At 32.1% G+C, this 15,941-nt stretch overlaps 1 protein-coding gene across 1 annotated transcript; it reads right to left on the reverse strand.

Moving 5' to 3' along the window:
- Positions 1 to 259: 259 nt before the first annotated feature.
- On the reverse strand, positions 260 to 14,134 carry Raf (Raf oncogene). The gene is made up of 2 exons (XM_065343744.1): positions 7,774 to 14,134; positions 260 to 7,666 (listed from the first exon to the last, which is right to left on the reverse strand). The coding sequence occupies exon 1, from the start codon at positions 13,979 to 13,981 to the stop codon at positions 11,906 to 11,908; it is 2,076 nt and encodes a 691-aa protein (XP_065199816.1). The 5' UTR covers positions 13,982 to 14,134; the 3' UTR covers positions 260 to 7,666; positions 7,774 to 11,905.
- Positions 14,135 to 15,941: the final 1,807 nt, after the last annotated feature.

Consider the following 15,941-nt stretch of genomic DNA (forward strand, 5'->3'; position numbering starts at 1 on the left):
AAACGAATTTGCCGAGTCAGAAAACCCCCTCTGCCCCAAATTTGGACTCGATTCGCGAAAATAAAACAGAAATTTTTTCTCTAAGAAAATTAGACTTTTTCATTTTTATATTTCTAAAAAAATACAAGTAAAACACATTTTCTGACTTATTTTGGGCCTCAGTCACTCTTTCGTGAAAACTGCGACGATTTTTTCGCGAAAAATAATTTCCAGATGTTTCACTCCAACTCCTCCAACACAAACAAGAAAATAAACGAAATCGCAAATTGAATAACAATATATTTTCAATTAAATTATTTAAATTAATCAAATTTGACGTAATTTACATATAGTACAAGTTTGAACATATCGTAAATAAAGAATTTTTGAACAATGAAAAAAAAAAAAAACACATTAAAGATAAAGATTTATAAATAGATAAAAATATTAATATGTCTTTCAATAATAAAATTCAAAATGAAAAAAAAGGGAAAAAATCGAAATAAAATCGGCGAACGAAAAGCGACCAGGTAAATTAGGAGAGAAAAATAAAAATAATACGAAATATAGATATTACACCGAAACATTCAACATATTATAATTAATAAGAATAAAGTGAGCAGACTTGTTCGTGAACCATACCACGATGAACATGCTGTGTAAAATAAGAATTCTTGTTACTGGTAACAACAACATCTTGACTAGTCAAATTTGATAATTCGCATTTTATGCGGAACCATTTTGTACCACCATTTTGAATCATCGAACTGGTTCACAAACAATCGATCCTCATGACCTCATCGTATTCGATTATAAACGTGATAATAATAAATATTATAACTCGCTAATATACTTACGTAAAATAAAATATATATCACAATAATAAATTAGAAAAAAATCAACAAACAGCGTAGAGTCATTTTGTTTTTCAAGTTAAAATCAGGGAGCTAAATTTTCGAAACAAAAGAAGAATGAAAAACGTCATGTCAGTCTCACATAATAAAACCAAAATTTCATCAAGCTCGATACTTTAAATACCTTTTTTTTAATACTTTCGTACATTCGAATTTTTTTTTTTTTAATACCTTGTGAATCCAACACGACGAATAAATTTACATTACAACAATATAATTTTAACACAAAAAACAATACAATTAAAATAAAATAAAATGTGCTATATTATTCAAACCATCCAACACTTTATACTGTCTCGTTCTAATAATCAGTGTGTTTTTTTGAAATTTTTAATATAAAATTTGTCCAAGCTTCAATTAAAACTTTAATATTTTCAATCAGCAAAGTGAAATAAAATTACCCTGGTAATTAACCCGAACGAGTAACTAATTAAACTTTGAAATAGCAAATTTTTTATACTACTGAAATTAAATTCTTTCTTTATTTACATAGAAAGTTATAACGTAGGTAAGACGACGACAAATATATATAGCTATAATATTTCATATCTTATATAACCTTTCCTTTCTCATTTTTTTTTTTTTTTTTCGAAAATACGAGTACAAAAATAATTTGTTTCGGAAAAAACACACGTAGGTGAATTGACACAGCCAAAAAAGCTGAGATCAACATCTAATTTCGTTCTTTTATCCAAAAACAAACGAACGAGATTTTTTTTCTCGATTTTTAATAAACATCTAGCTCGAGGTAATGGCGAAAAAAAATGGCTATTTTCATAATTGTCATCGTAGCGAATTTTTTTTTCTATATTTTCGATAAGAATAGAACCGAATGAACATTGAAAAACAACTATAAGACTGGTCGAAATCCTCGTAGGTGACGAAAGGTTTTTCTTTTGACACCAATCCCACCTCGAGTTTCGAATAAAAATACCCATTTGAATAGACGAAGATGGTCGAGAAAATACCTACATATATCGATGTAGGTATTTTCGAATTTTCAAAACGAAACCCATCGTCCACGTATTTTTCTTTTTTCATCAACGATATACGAGAATGTGTTTTTTTCCCACGTCGTCAAAATATATTCGTCGAATATTTTCGTGTTATTAACTCGATACCTATAAATGTCGTCGATGATTTTTTTTTCTTTTTTTTTTTACTTCTAAACTGTACGAATATAACGAAAAAGAAAGTTATACATATATGATAGAGAGAAAGAGAAAAATAAGACGGGGAGAAGAAGGTATATAATATATATAAGTTACAGCATGTATATATTATAAGAAACGAAACTTAGAACATCGTCAACAAAGCATAAAAGATTTCAAATTCACAGACATTTAAAATATTTCATACATCGATAAAAAAAGCTCCAATATCACAACGTTGCGACGCACAAATACGAGATAAAAAATATTTAAAGTAAAATTATAAGTACAACGTAACTTTTAACATGCTTTCACAACACGACATTCAACCATACGTATAGGTATAGTTGAATATTTTTCATTTATACGGATGCTCGAATATTCGTAATAGTCTCGAGATAAAGTAGGACAACGAAGGCTGGCAAAATATTAAAAGATGAAAAGTTTGAAGAGCTTAGAAAAGGTAAGAACTAACAAGTAGGTAATGTATGTGAACAAAGTTATTGTACCTATAGAACACGATTAAAACCCATCTTATTATTATACTTTTGTGCAAAGAAATAGGTACAAGGTTTAATTCATACGGAAGAATTGCAACCGAATGTTGTTAGGCATTTTCTAACTATATGTAGTAGGTAATACTCGAATTTTGTAATTGAAAAATGAGAAAAAAGTTATAGAGATGTTTCAATTATTGTACGTAGAACTTGAAACGATGCTGTAGAAAAATTTCTGATACGATTTCAACCAATTTTAAACAAAAATAATCTCGGAAGTATTTTTATTCCACAGTTAGATATCATCTGAACAAAAATTAATACTTCTATCGACAAAGACAACGAAATGGTTCTGTTATGCAGAGTCCTTTGGGCCTTGAGCAAAATGTTGGTAAAATTACATTTTTGTTTTAAACGAACCTTCTTCACGAGCACCAAGTCAGTTCAGTGCAAATCAAATCCAAAAATGCACGTTCGACCCAATTTTTTGGTATCAACTTAAGAGTTCAGTTCATGAACGAGTTTATTTCAAGTTTCTTTTGAATTTTAGGTTGGGTTAACGATTTTCAAGCACTGAATAAGACAAGTTCTTCGCTGAAAAATACGTGCAATACAAAATTGTAAACATTTAACTTGAAAGTGAATGAGTTGATCATAATAATGAAGTTTAAGTTCATCAAAAATTGTAAACTAGTTCACCAAGTTTAGTTGAAGTTTGCAAACTGAAATTAAACTCGTTCAAAAGGTTCAGGAATTTGGCCAGGTATAATTTTAGAGCTTTTTTCACATTTCAATTCTTCCTTTCTCAAAAAATTCCTCGAGTTGGGACGATACTCCTCCCTTAAAATTCTAATTATGTACTTAAAATTGAACTTTTTCATAAGGCTGCCTGGCATCAAATCTTTTTTTTTCACCAAATCAGGAAAAAAAATCAACAAAATTTCAATGAAAAATGCAGGTCTTTTGAGCCAAGTACGATACTTTCTTAACATTTTCAAATTTTCAACTTTTTATGAAATGATGACAAAATTCAAAAACTAAAAGGTCAATCAGCGATTAAATTTCAAAAAAAATAAAAAAAATCCAAGTTTTTTGAAACGTTTCAAGTTGCAAATTTTTCTCAAATTCAAACAAATATTTTATTTTCTCACTTTTTAAAATAAAAAAATGCATCATTCGAAATCGTCAATTTTTAGTAATTTGTTTGTAAAAAAAAAAGGATCAGTTCACCGAGGACCATCACGAGAAATCAGCCCCTCATTTGAACGAAGTTGTCTGAAATCCTCTCAACCAAAATGCCAGCAGCTCGAAAGGATTTTTAGATTTTTGGGAATTTTTTTGATTCATTTTTTAAATTTAATTTTCAGTCTTGAGTGTACTGATTTAGTTATTTAGTGAAATTGATGAAAATTAGTTCTGGATTTTACATCAGTTACATCAACCTTTCTGATCCAAATTTCACAATTTCGAGCCATTTTGGAGCATCCAATGCGATTTTGGATTTAATGAGAAGGTGTGGAAATTCATTTAGACAGTTAAAAATAAGAGTTGTGGCTTATTTTCAACCTGTTAAAGAACTTTATCCATATTTGAGCCAATTTCCAGAAAGACAACTCGGCCGAGAGCCAGAGCTGTGGGACCGAAACGATCCCAAAATCGAAACTGATTAAATCCCGATTCAAATCCGATCCCGAAACCAAAATCGTTATTTTTCTTGATCCCAAAACCGATAAATCCCTAAACTGATATAATTTTGAACCCGAAACAAAATCATTTCGGTTTCGGGATTTCAATTTCTGCCTTTTTTCCACGATTTAATTTAGAAAAATGGTCATTTTACATCATTTATTGTAAATTATTCAGATTACAATAAAAATTACTCGACTAATTCAGCAAAATATGCACTTAAAACGTTAAAGTAATCACTCCATTGGATTTTTCACGCCAAAACCTCCCATTTTTTAGACCCCTGCAAGGTCCATTAATGAATTTGGGCTCAAAATTGGTTGAAATGAAAATCCCAAAACCGAAACCGATTTCACCCCGAAACCAAAACAAATTTTTCAATCCCAAAACGAATTCTGAAAACGAAATAAAAATTTGAAGAATGAATCTCGAAACGAATTCAATCCTGAAATTGTTTCGGTCCCACAGCTCTGTCGAGAGCGTTTTTACCAGCATTTTTATAAGGAATAAAAATATAAGTTCATTTTTTATTTTCTTATTACTTATAATATTAATTTTGTTTGATTAATACGATTAACACATAGAAACTCAACTTGAGTGGCCAGAAATAGTGACGTAAATATTGGATTCAGGACTGATTTCCATCACTTTCACTTTTACATATAAAATGAATAGGTATTTTTTTTTTCGATATAAAAAATGGGAAAACCAAAAATCCCCAATAATGAGCAATTTTGGATTTTTAAAAATTTGTCAAAAAATCGAAAAACCAATTTGGCCAGCTGATATTTTGGTTGTGGAAGTTTTATTTTCAACAATTTTAAAATCTAGAAAATTTCCCCTTTGAATTTTAAAATTTTGTCGCATTTCTTTGAAAATCTAGTTGCAGAGGTATAAGCTTTCCATATTCTCCTCCACTTCAAGAGATAGAGTTCTTCAGAATGAAAACTATCACTAAAAAAAGTGCAAACAAATATTCAAATAGCTAAATGTTAACACTTTGGTTTAAACGTGGAAAGATTGAAGAAATAATCATAAAAAAAATTAGAATCAAAACTCAAAAAAGTGATAAAATTTTGTTTAAAAAAATCGAAAAAAAAATCAAAGTTCTGAAATTGTTTTTAAATTAGAAAAAAAAATGAAACACCAGAAAATTGGTTCAATTGTACCGAAGGAATTGCAGAATAACCAATCGTGTGAAATTATAATACATATTTTGACAAGCACTTTTTTGGATGGTGTAATTTAAAAAACCACAGAAGTATACAAAAAAGGATGACATGAAAAATAACGAGGTGAGGTTTTCACAAAGAATGAATTTTCAAAGTTGTATCAAATATCAATATCTATAATCAAAGGGTTCGTTCAGATTGACGCAATTACGAAAGTAATTCAGTTTTCGAAGCCTTGCACATCACTTTTTAATGAACAAATGTGCTGAATTTTTTTTAAAAAGTTCAAATTTTAAAAATCAATTTGAAAGGCTAAAAAAATAATAATTTTTCAAACTGATTGAAAAATACACCCACAGTCCTTTTCTCACAAACTCTACCTTTATCAGATTTTCTAGTTCTTTCTTTTTTTTTTACCAAAACTGGAATTTAATTCAGCTGATATTAATTCAAGATAAATTATTACATTCGAGGCATGATAAGAATTCATATTGTAACCGGTGAATAAACTTCGAGGAAAAGCTACTGCCGTACTGCCTCATTTTAAATCATTGAAATCCTGCGAAATTCGGAACAGGAATCGAAACACAATGAAATCAGTAAAATTTTCTAATGCTTTTCTAAATTTCACGAATTTTTCAGTCATTTTTTCAAATTTTTCCGAACTGTAAATTTCATCCAATTGAAACACTAAAAAAAGTGGTCACTCTCAATTTGAGCAAAATCATGCGAATACCGGGTATTCGATTTTTTTGAAATTTCTGGATCAGAAAGTGAAGAAATTTCTATTTCAAAACGCTCGAGAATGTAAATTTCTTGAGTACAAAACAAGGCATAGGTAATTTTTCATGATAAATAAAAATAGGTTTCAGTCAAAATGGCTCATATCCAAAATTAGAGCAGTCACCAACTAAACTTTACAAAAAAATTTCAAAAATTCCGAACTTTCAACATGAATTTTTTCAGCATTTCAATTGAATTTATGGTGAAAAAAAAATAGAAAATAGCCAAAAAAAGTTCTGTAAAAATAGCCTGTATTCGAAATAAAATCTACAGGCGATATTTTGCGGTTCACTAGAAAATTTGAACCCTATTACATATCTCCATCAATTTTTTCCAAAGAAAACCTTTAGAATTCTCCCTTTCCCACTTTCATAACACCATCGCACCTTCGCGATGGGAGTCAAAAAACAACGGAAAACTTTTCCAACGAATTCCTATTCACCACAGAACATTCTATTCCTACTCCAAAAAATCGATGAATTTGTACGAAGAAAATTTCAAAACTCTAGAGCATCGTTTCAAAAATTCTCATCGAATAAACAAATTTTACTACACGGATCAAAATACATTTCATTTAGATAGGTATTAAATCATTGCTCAATATTCGAATAAAACTACATTTATTCCCCTGTGCCTTAATACATACTAAAATTGGGAAAAACAAAAAGAAAAAAAGGTAATATTATTACAGATACTGATCTACGCCGCTTTATAGTTTCCAATTTTTAACATAATTAATCGACTTATAACATAAAAAGAAGAGAGACAAAAGAGGAGGGGAAATGAAAAAGAAAAAAAATATATATACGCTAAAATAAAAATAATTACATTCGAAATTCAACGAAACGAACGACGACACACAACACAGGAGTAGTAATTACTTAAATAACTCATCTTTATACTCACAGCCATTTTACTTTCTAACTCAAAACATATAGGAGAAAAAAATTAGGGAAACCGAACCTAATAGCGTGTAAACAAAGATACATAACGACGACAACGACGAGGACAAACACCAATAAATTTTTAAACATAAATACGCATATAAAGATCATTCGAGTAATTATCATACAAATTTAAATAGGTAATGAGCGAAATTGAAAATTTATAAAAATAAAATAAAATAGATAGGGGACCGTTGATTTTTTTACTTTTCGTTAAAATCCTCATCAAGATTCGATCAATAATAACGATCGGCGTTAAAAGAATAAAATTAGCTTTAACGAAACGAAGAGAGATCGCTGAATTACAAAAAAAAAGAAAAAAAGTTACGTAAAATATGTCAGCAAGACGTAAAAGTCGAAATAAAAAAATAATCGATAAAAATAAGAAAAAAAAAATCACGTAAATACACAAAATATACATCGAACGTAGATTACAAACAAGGCGTCGATAACACTTAAGGGTGTAGTTTAGTAGGTAAATGAGTAGGTAAAATATGACGAATTCTATTTTCCAAATTACACAAAAACGGACGAATGGATCTGCCTCATTTTTGGATATGTTGTTTAGAAAGGTTATATCTCGGCGAGTACAGAGCTGTTTTTTTAAAATTTGCTTTATAATAAAAATAAATTGGATTTAAACTTACGTAATTTAGGGTCATTTTCATGCGAGCATTATTCATTTATGAGACGATATTTCAAAAAACCGAGCCTGTACTCGCCGAGATATAACCTTTCTAAACAACATATCCAAAAATGAACAGTATTTGATCATTTTTGAGCGTGAAAAATGGAAAATACGAACATTATTTGAATGGATTGAAGTTATCGAAAAGTCGCCATGAAAGTAAACAAATTTCGTTTGTTTACATATTTTAGTTGAAGCATTTTCAATAAAGAGAGCGTTTGTGTAGTTTTTGCAATTTTTGCATTTTGAGAATGGTATTTTTCGTTCTTTTCGTCATAAACCCTTCTGGCCACATTTATTTTAACTCAAAATCAAAAACAATTTCGTAAAGTTATCAATTATCACTTCGAAGTAAAAACAAATTGCATTTATTCTTGATATAATTATTAATAGTTTTCATCAAAGTATTCCAAAATAAATTTCACGCCGTTTCAACAACCAATAAACCATGTACCTTACCTACTACTTGCTTGCTTACATTTTATTCACTCAAGTTTATATGTGAGGTGCTTATCGACTTTCATTTATTCAGATTCAAAGTAAGTGAAAACATTTTCCAACTTTGAACAAATTAAAAATCTCAAAATTATACCTCTCATTATTTCATTTCAAAAATTTGCTACCTTGTGAATTTTCCCAAAATGTCAACATCTCGTTAGTGTACTTCATTTCTCAAAGTTCAAAATTTGATCTCACTAAACCAAGATGACAATAATGGGCAAAAAAACACAATTCAATACAGGTTTGATTTTCAGTTACAGTTGAACGTCTTCTCAATAGGCGAAGTTTTATTTGATTTTGTTTGTACTTTTTGAAATTTTACTGAAATTTCATCCAATTTTGATAATTTTCATTTCTCACTGATTGATGACTGGGTAATTTTAATGCTTTTTTGAGTGTTTCTACACACATCTTCAACACTTCTTCATGAATTTTAGGTGAATGTCGTTGAATATTCAGAATTTTTTTTGTGATTTTCATGTTGTTAGGTAATTTTAACGATGTTTTAAAGAATTTTTGAAGATTTCATCTTTGTATGTACTTGACAGAAATGTTATCGTTTCTTCAATGATCTACAGCAATTTTATTGTTTTTGAGGCTTTTTGTGTTATTTTGACACGTTTTTAACACTCTTCACATATTTTTGGGATTTGTGATAGAATTTCCTTATTTTTTTGAAAGTACACAGTGTTATTAGAGCTTTTACTTATGGTTGAAGAATTTTCAACAATTTTTTTTTGCTATTCTTGTTCAACTTTGATAACGACAAAACTGTTTTTTTTGAGCATTTTCGAAGAATTGGGCCTGAAATTGGGTTTGAATTTGTGGGATTATTAAAAAAGTTTGCGGGGAATTCAAATATTCCAACGAAAATATTTTTTTGATCATTTTTGGAAGACTATCTTACCTGACAAGGGAAGCCCCCCACATGATAATCTCCGATTTGATTGAAACTTGGACTTTTGGAAAGAGGACCTCAAAAAACACCCATCCCCCAATTTCCAGCTGCTCAAGTTGATTTTTCGATTCTTAGCGAGTGTTTGAAGTTTCGTGTGTTGAACTCAAAAAACGGGGAAAAATTACAAATAGGTATCTCTCCCGCGTATCAAGTTCCCGAGCTCAAATTTATTGGCCGGATTCAGCCTTCCGGTCAGTATACAGGATTTTTTACTGTTTTTTTCTTATTTTCATGAACTTGAGCAGCTGAAATTTTGGTTGAAAGGTCTATGCTTGATACCTAATCGACTAATGCTACCGTCGGTCGGATCTGGAATTATCAGCAGAAATCATATTTTTAGCCCAACCAGTTTTTTATACACATTATTGAAAAAATTGAAAAACCAGTCAAACCAGCTCACTTAATCCATTTCCAGTGCTCAAATTTTGGTCAAACAGTCTGTACTAGATACCTAATCGACCCATACCATCATTGGCCGGATCCGGCCTTCCAGTCAGAAACCATGATTTTTTACTTTTTTTCATATTTTTGGAGAATTTTGAAACATGGCATTTCCTCCCCACCACATCAACTTGAGCAGCTGTAATTTTGGCCAAAGAGTCTATGCTTGATACCTAATCGACTAATACTATCGTCGGCCAGATCTGAAATTATCGTCAGAAATCGAATTTTCTGTCCATTTGGTGGTTTATAATGTTTTTGGAAAATTTGAAAAATCTGTATAATCAGTTCTTGTAATGCACTTTAGGAGCTCAAATCTTGGTTGGAAGGTCTGTGCTAGATACCAAATCAATCGATACGATCATTGGCCGGATCCGACCGTCCGTTCAGAAAACAAAAATTTTTATTGCTTTTTCTCATGTTATGTGAAAAAATTTGTTTTCTGATGATAATTCCACATCCTGCTGACAGTAGTATTAGTCAATTAAGTATCAAGCATAGACCCTTTGCCCAAAATTTCAGCTGCTCAAGTTGATGTGGTTGGGAGAAAATGCCATTTTTCAAATTCTCCAAAAATATGAAAAAAATCCTGTTTTTTGACCGGAAGGCCGGATCCGGCCAATGATGGTATGGGTAGATTAGGTATCTAGTACAGACTGTTTGACCAAAATTTTTGAGCACTGGAAATGCATTAAGTGAGCTGGTTTGTTTGTCTTGTTTATCAATTTTTTCAATAACATGTATAAAAAACTAGTCGGGCCAACAAGGTTCTATAGTTTTGTTGCCAAATTTAACCAAGTTGAAGTGTCATTTTTTTGAAAAAGTTGTTAAAAAGCGTCGATTTTCGCCATTTTTGGCTAAAATAATCAAAAAGTATCCATTTCAGTCAAAATTGTCAAAAAATGATCATCTTGGTAAAATTCTCAAAAAGGGTCAATTTTTGCCAAAATTGTCAAACATTTCTGTTCTTGTCAAGGTTGGCTAAAAAAATCCTGTTTTCGTCAAAATTGTCAAAAGATTCTCGTTTTTTGACAAAATTGTCAGAGAGTGTCAATTTTTGGCTAATTGATGAAAATTTGAAATGTTCTAGCTTCCGTCAAAATTCTCAGGAAGTAGTTATTTTTATAAAGTAGTCAAATGGTCGCAATTCGTAATTTTTGTAAAAATTGCTAAGAGACTTGTATTTGTTTGCCGAAACATCCAAAAATCAATAATTTATCTCTTTCCAACCTACAAAGTCCTCTTTTTATAATTAACAAGCCCTGTTTTTTACAAAATTGCTTGAAAGCTTATTTTTGTAGAATTTCAATTCCCCTTCCCCCATCCCATATTTTATTTCTATACATTTTTATGACCAATTTTTGATATTTTTGGAATTTACTTCGGAGGCATTGCGTGCCACCACAAAAAAAACTTTTTATAAGAAATTTGTCAGAACATTAAATTTTAAAAAATTGAAAAAAATCATTAGGAAAATCAAACAAATCCTCCATTTATTAAAAATACTTCGTGAATGCATCCATCCAATATTATGGCACATTAGAACTGGCATTGAATGAAAATGAAAATTAATTCTCCGGCCGAGCGCGTTGGTTACACTTTTCCACGACAACGTCGTGGAGAAAAAGTGGTGACGCGCTTGGCCCGGCTTCGCAAGAGAAATTATTTTCTTCGTAACTATCAAAAGTCGGAATTATTTTGGAAATTTTTCGAAATGAAACGAAAAATTCGATTTGGCAACGCTTCATACGTATGAATAAATAACAACGTGTACGAGTGTGAGTGCAACAAATGGCAACAGTTAATGAAAAAATGCGCACGCACAATTTTCAATAATTCGTTTAAAGTAAAATTCATAAATTCTCAACAATTATCCAATTTTTCGTTCGCGAACAAATCAGTTATTTGTCTACTGATAAAATTGAAAAGTAAAATTTTTAACTCTCGATTTGGCAGCCAAATATTTTTCAATAAAAATTTCCCATTACCTATTTTCTCGGATTTTTAGAAGCTAAACTACACCCTTAATAAAATAGTAAAATTTGAAGAAAAAAAATGAAACAAAACGAAGGTTTGATCGAATAAATAACATAATGAAGGAAGAAAGAGGAGAACAGTACAATAAATCGAAAATGTTAAAATACTTTTAAAAAAAAAAACAAGAAGAGAAACATGTACACTGAAAAGAGTATTAAATGAATCCCGCGTTGGGAACCAAGTGAAATTCATCGTAAAGCTGAAAATTACCCGGAGATTTAGGCGAAGAACAAGGATAAAGGAAGTCGTCAGAGTGAAAGTGGGTTCGATACAGATTAGGTTCGGATGTCGAACGATGTAATTTTGGTAAAGAATACAACAGACTTTCGACGCTACTTAAAATATGCCTAAATTGCGGCCTTTCGTCGCGATTGTAACTAATACAATCCTCCATAATACGTTGGAGAACTTTAGGAGTATCGGCGGATATATTACCAATATCTGGCCTAAGATGGCCACGACCGACCATGAACAATATCTGATCTTTATTATTAATATTCCCATAAGGTAATTGCCCTGATAATAATTCGTATAAAACAATACCGAAAGCGTAGACGTCCGATTGAAAACTATAAGGGTTTTCGTCTTTCATACGGATTACCTCCGGAGCCATCCATAGAATGGAACCGGAAGGCTGATGATATTGCTGACCACCGGACCAGCGAGTTTTTACCGTAGCTAAACCGAAATCGCCTATTTTTACTACCATGTCGTTGAAGAAAATATTATTCGATTTAAGATCTCGATGAATAATATTCTTAGCATGCAAGTAATCCATACCTTGAGCCGTTTGTCGAGCTATTTCGATGATCTGCTGCACTTCGAACCGTTTCTCGTGCACGTGAAGACATCTATACAGACTGGAACCTTCGCACCATTGCGTTACGATGGCCAAGTTTGGTTTCCTGATGACACCCATGAACAAAAGAATATTCACGTGTCGAGTCTTACGCAAAACAGCTACTTCGTTTTTGAAAGCCTGCAGTTGAGCTGGCGTCGGATCGGTCACGTTCAAAGTTTTAATGGCGACTGGACCGTGCCAAAGGGCTCTGTACACCGTTCCAAAGGAACCGGAACCAATACGTTTGTCTAATTTCACCTCGTGCGAAGGTATCTCCCAATCCTCGATCGATTCCTGAGGTCCGGCTTCCTTGTGGACCTTTTTGTTATTAGTATTGCTGGCGGTTTCGTCAGCGCTGCGGGCTCGAGGACGCCATGGTCGCACAGCGCTGGTCGGCGAAGCTTGAGCGCTTTGGCTTTGCGTTAATCTATTGTTTACCAACGGCATCAACGTGTTTCTGGTAAAATTCGAGGAAAAATCTTCCATCGTGATGACGTCGTGGCTATTGAGATTGATTAAATTGTAACACACGTTGGGCGCCGAACTCGAACGTTCGTTATGTCCAAGCGTCTTCGGATGTCTCCTCGGCGTCATGTTACCGTAAGCCGTAGGAATTTGTAAAATTCCGGCGGACGACATTTCGGTATTTTGAGATAATAGTTTATGGTAATACGTATTATAGTGGCGTATTTGCTTACATGTGGCTGGTACACCTGTCGCACACCGCTGATGAAACCGATAACCGCAAGTTCGACAGTAAAAGCCTTGAAACAACAATCGTCGGCAAAATTCGCAAAACACCAACGAAAAGAAAGTCTTCCTCGCGAAATTATGCGAAATACTAGTCGGAATGGGACATCGATCGATTATATCCACTCTAATTTCTTCGGTTTTCAAAGCTGATATATCTTCGTCCCAAGGTATCACCTTATCAGTGTCTTTTGCGCGTACAACACACATCTCCGGTTCAAGATTTCGTAACCTCAGAGCTTTATACAAAGCTACACGTAGAGTTATACCGGTTTCCACCTTGACTCCGGTTCGTTGTTGGTTGGGTAGATGTGCTCGGATGAGCTTAGATGTTTTTTCATGCTGATTTACAAATACCTGGTCGTTGCAATTGGATATATTTTTCGTACTCGGTCTTCTGGATTCTTTCAGCTGAAGCATCAGCTCGTCTTCCTTCGATTTCAATTCATTCAGCTTGGTCATCAATTCCTGCTGCTCGTTCAGGAACAACGACGACGAAGGTGCATTTTTCGAACTCGAAACTTTGAATTTCTCCTCCAAGGCTGACAGATTATCTTTCGTCAACTGAATTACATTTCGAATATTATCCAGTTCCTTTTCAATGAAACGCTGTTCCAGTGCTTCGTACATTTTAATCATTATTTCACCATTTATCACATTTAATCGCCGAATCGCGTCAATTATTTCGCACAACAAACAACACTATACCACTCTTTAAGCGCTTTTCCATTATTTTTTACTCAAAAATGATTTTTTTGTGATTTTACAAAACCTAAAACACAACAGTTTGAAGATTCGAATGCTGCGTTGCCAAATCGTGTTTTTTTATTTTATTCGTTTAGCTTACGGTATGGAGTTTGCAGGCAGTATCAAAGTTCAGCTTAGCAGGGTTGCAAAACTATAAAAATAAAATTTATTTTTCTCTTTTCGTTTTTTTAAAATTTATTGTTTTTTCAAAAATTTTATTTTCAAATTTGTTTTTCAATGTAAAATTCAATTTTTAAATATAAAAAAAAAAAAGTGAAATTGAAAATTACAAGAAAAACTAATTTGATCAATCTCACAAAGATCTTTTTGAGTTTGAGCCTTTGAGGAGGTATCCCGGGTATCCGTCTCCGATTTGAAATTTGAATGGGAGATGGCCGATGGGACCGCAATTTTGGAAAAGAAAAGAACATTAACATTGGTCTAAATCTAAACTCTAAAATCTAAAAATAAATTCTTTAAATCTTGAATCATCTTGATCTTGAAACAAGTTTCAAGTTTCAAGTTTCAATTTCTTTTTCTAAGTTCTAGTTCTTGTTCTACTAGTTAGGAACCTAAATTTTTGACTTTTGAGTTTTCACAATAATACACTTACCATTTTTTTCAGCAATTTACACTGTTTATCTTTTCACCAAATTTCACCATCTCCGGTCATCGTCATTCTGGACTTCTGGAGCCTCCAACGCGGGTTTCGTTTTCTCCAAATCCAAAGTTTACAAATACTCCAGAAAGAATAAAATAAAATTGATAGGCCGCAACTCGATTTTTAGCTTCCCAAAGTTGCCTTCTCATCTAGAAGATATTTTAAAATTCTAGAGTAATTCAAAAATCATGCTGGAGCCTCCAGAATGACCGAAAATGTTGATATGATAATTGGTTCGAAAGTCTTGATATTAGTTTCAGCCTTCAGGACTAATTTTAGTTTTTTTAAAATGAAATTTCTGTAAAATTTTGCAAAAATTGCATGAAAAAATCTTGAGAACAAGACGTAAAGTGGGTGTAAAATTAAAAACGCTTAACGCAGAAAAAAAAATAATTACCTGAAGTCGTTTAAAATAGCTAAATAAAATACCTACCGAAGCCATTTCAGAAAAGTTGGGTAATGCAGGAAAATTTTCATAAAACACGTTTGAACAATATAAAAACGTAGGTATTAAAAAAATAATTTTATATATATTGAAAAACCGATTCCAACTGCTGAAAATACCAGTGCTTCAAAAATTATCATGTTTTTTGAATCTCGAAAAAACACAGTGTTTTGCATGGGTAATTTTTGCGCCTCGAAAGTAGGCAACTTCTTCGACAGGGTTAGAATTTTCGGTACCTATGATATTTTCTTCATTTAAGTTGAACCACCTATATTGAAAGGATGGAATGATTTTTGGCTAAATTAAGGTGTCAGATTTCAAATTAACAATTCATTTATATCAGAGATGCCAACTTACCATGAAAAATATCGATTATTTGAACTGAATTGCATGTTCAGTATTTTTCTAAACTCTTTGATTTAAAAAAATGAATGAATGAATGAATAAATAAATAATGAAAATACATCTGGTATCAGTATTTTGATTTTTTATAAGTACACTTCTCCCTAAAAAGCAGAGATGAGGCCCCGAACAATTTGTTTTCGGGTTCCGGGTTTCGGGGCTTGGGCTTTCTATCGAAAATTTATCAAGTCTTGGGCTTAGATTGGGACCCAGGAAATTTTGGGTTTGGGTTTCAGGGCTCAGTGTCCAGGGCTTGAATGAAGTGTTCAGGGCTTTCCGGGGCTTGAAATTGAGGGGTTCCATGGGAAAGGGGCCTTAATCATTTTCTTTGGTTTTTTTTTCAT

The sequence above is a fragment of the Planococcus citri genome, chromosome 1 (assembly GCF_950023065.1).
Source record: "Planococcus citri chromosome 1, ihPlaCitr1.1, whole genome shotgun sequence".
Taxonomy (NCBI): Eukaryota; Metazoa; Arthropoda; class Insecta; order Hemiptera; family Pseudococcidae; genus Planococcus; species Planococcus citri.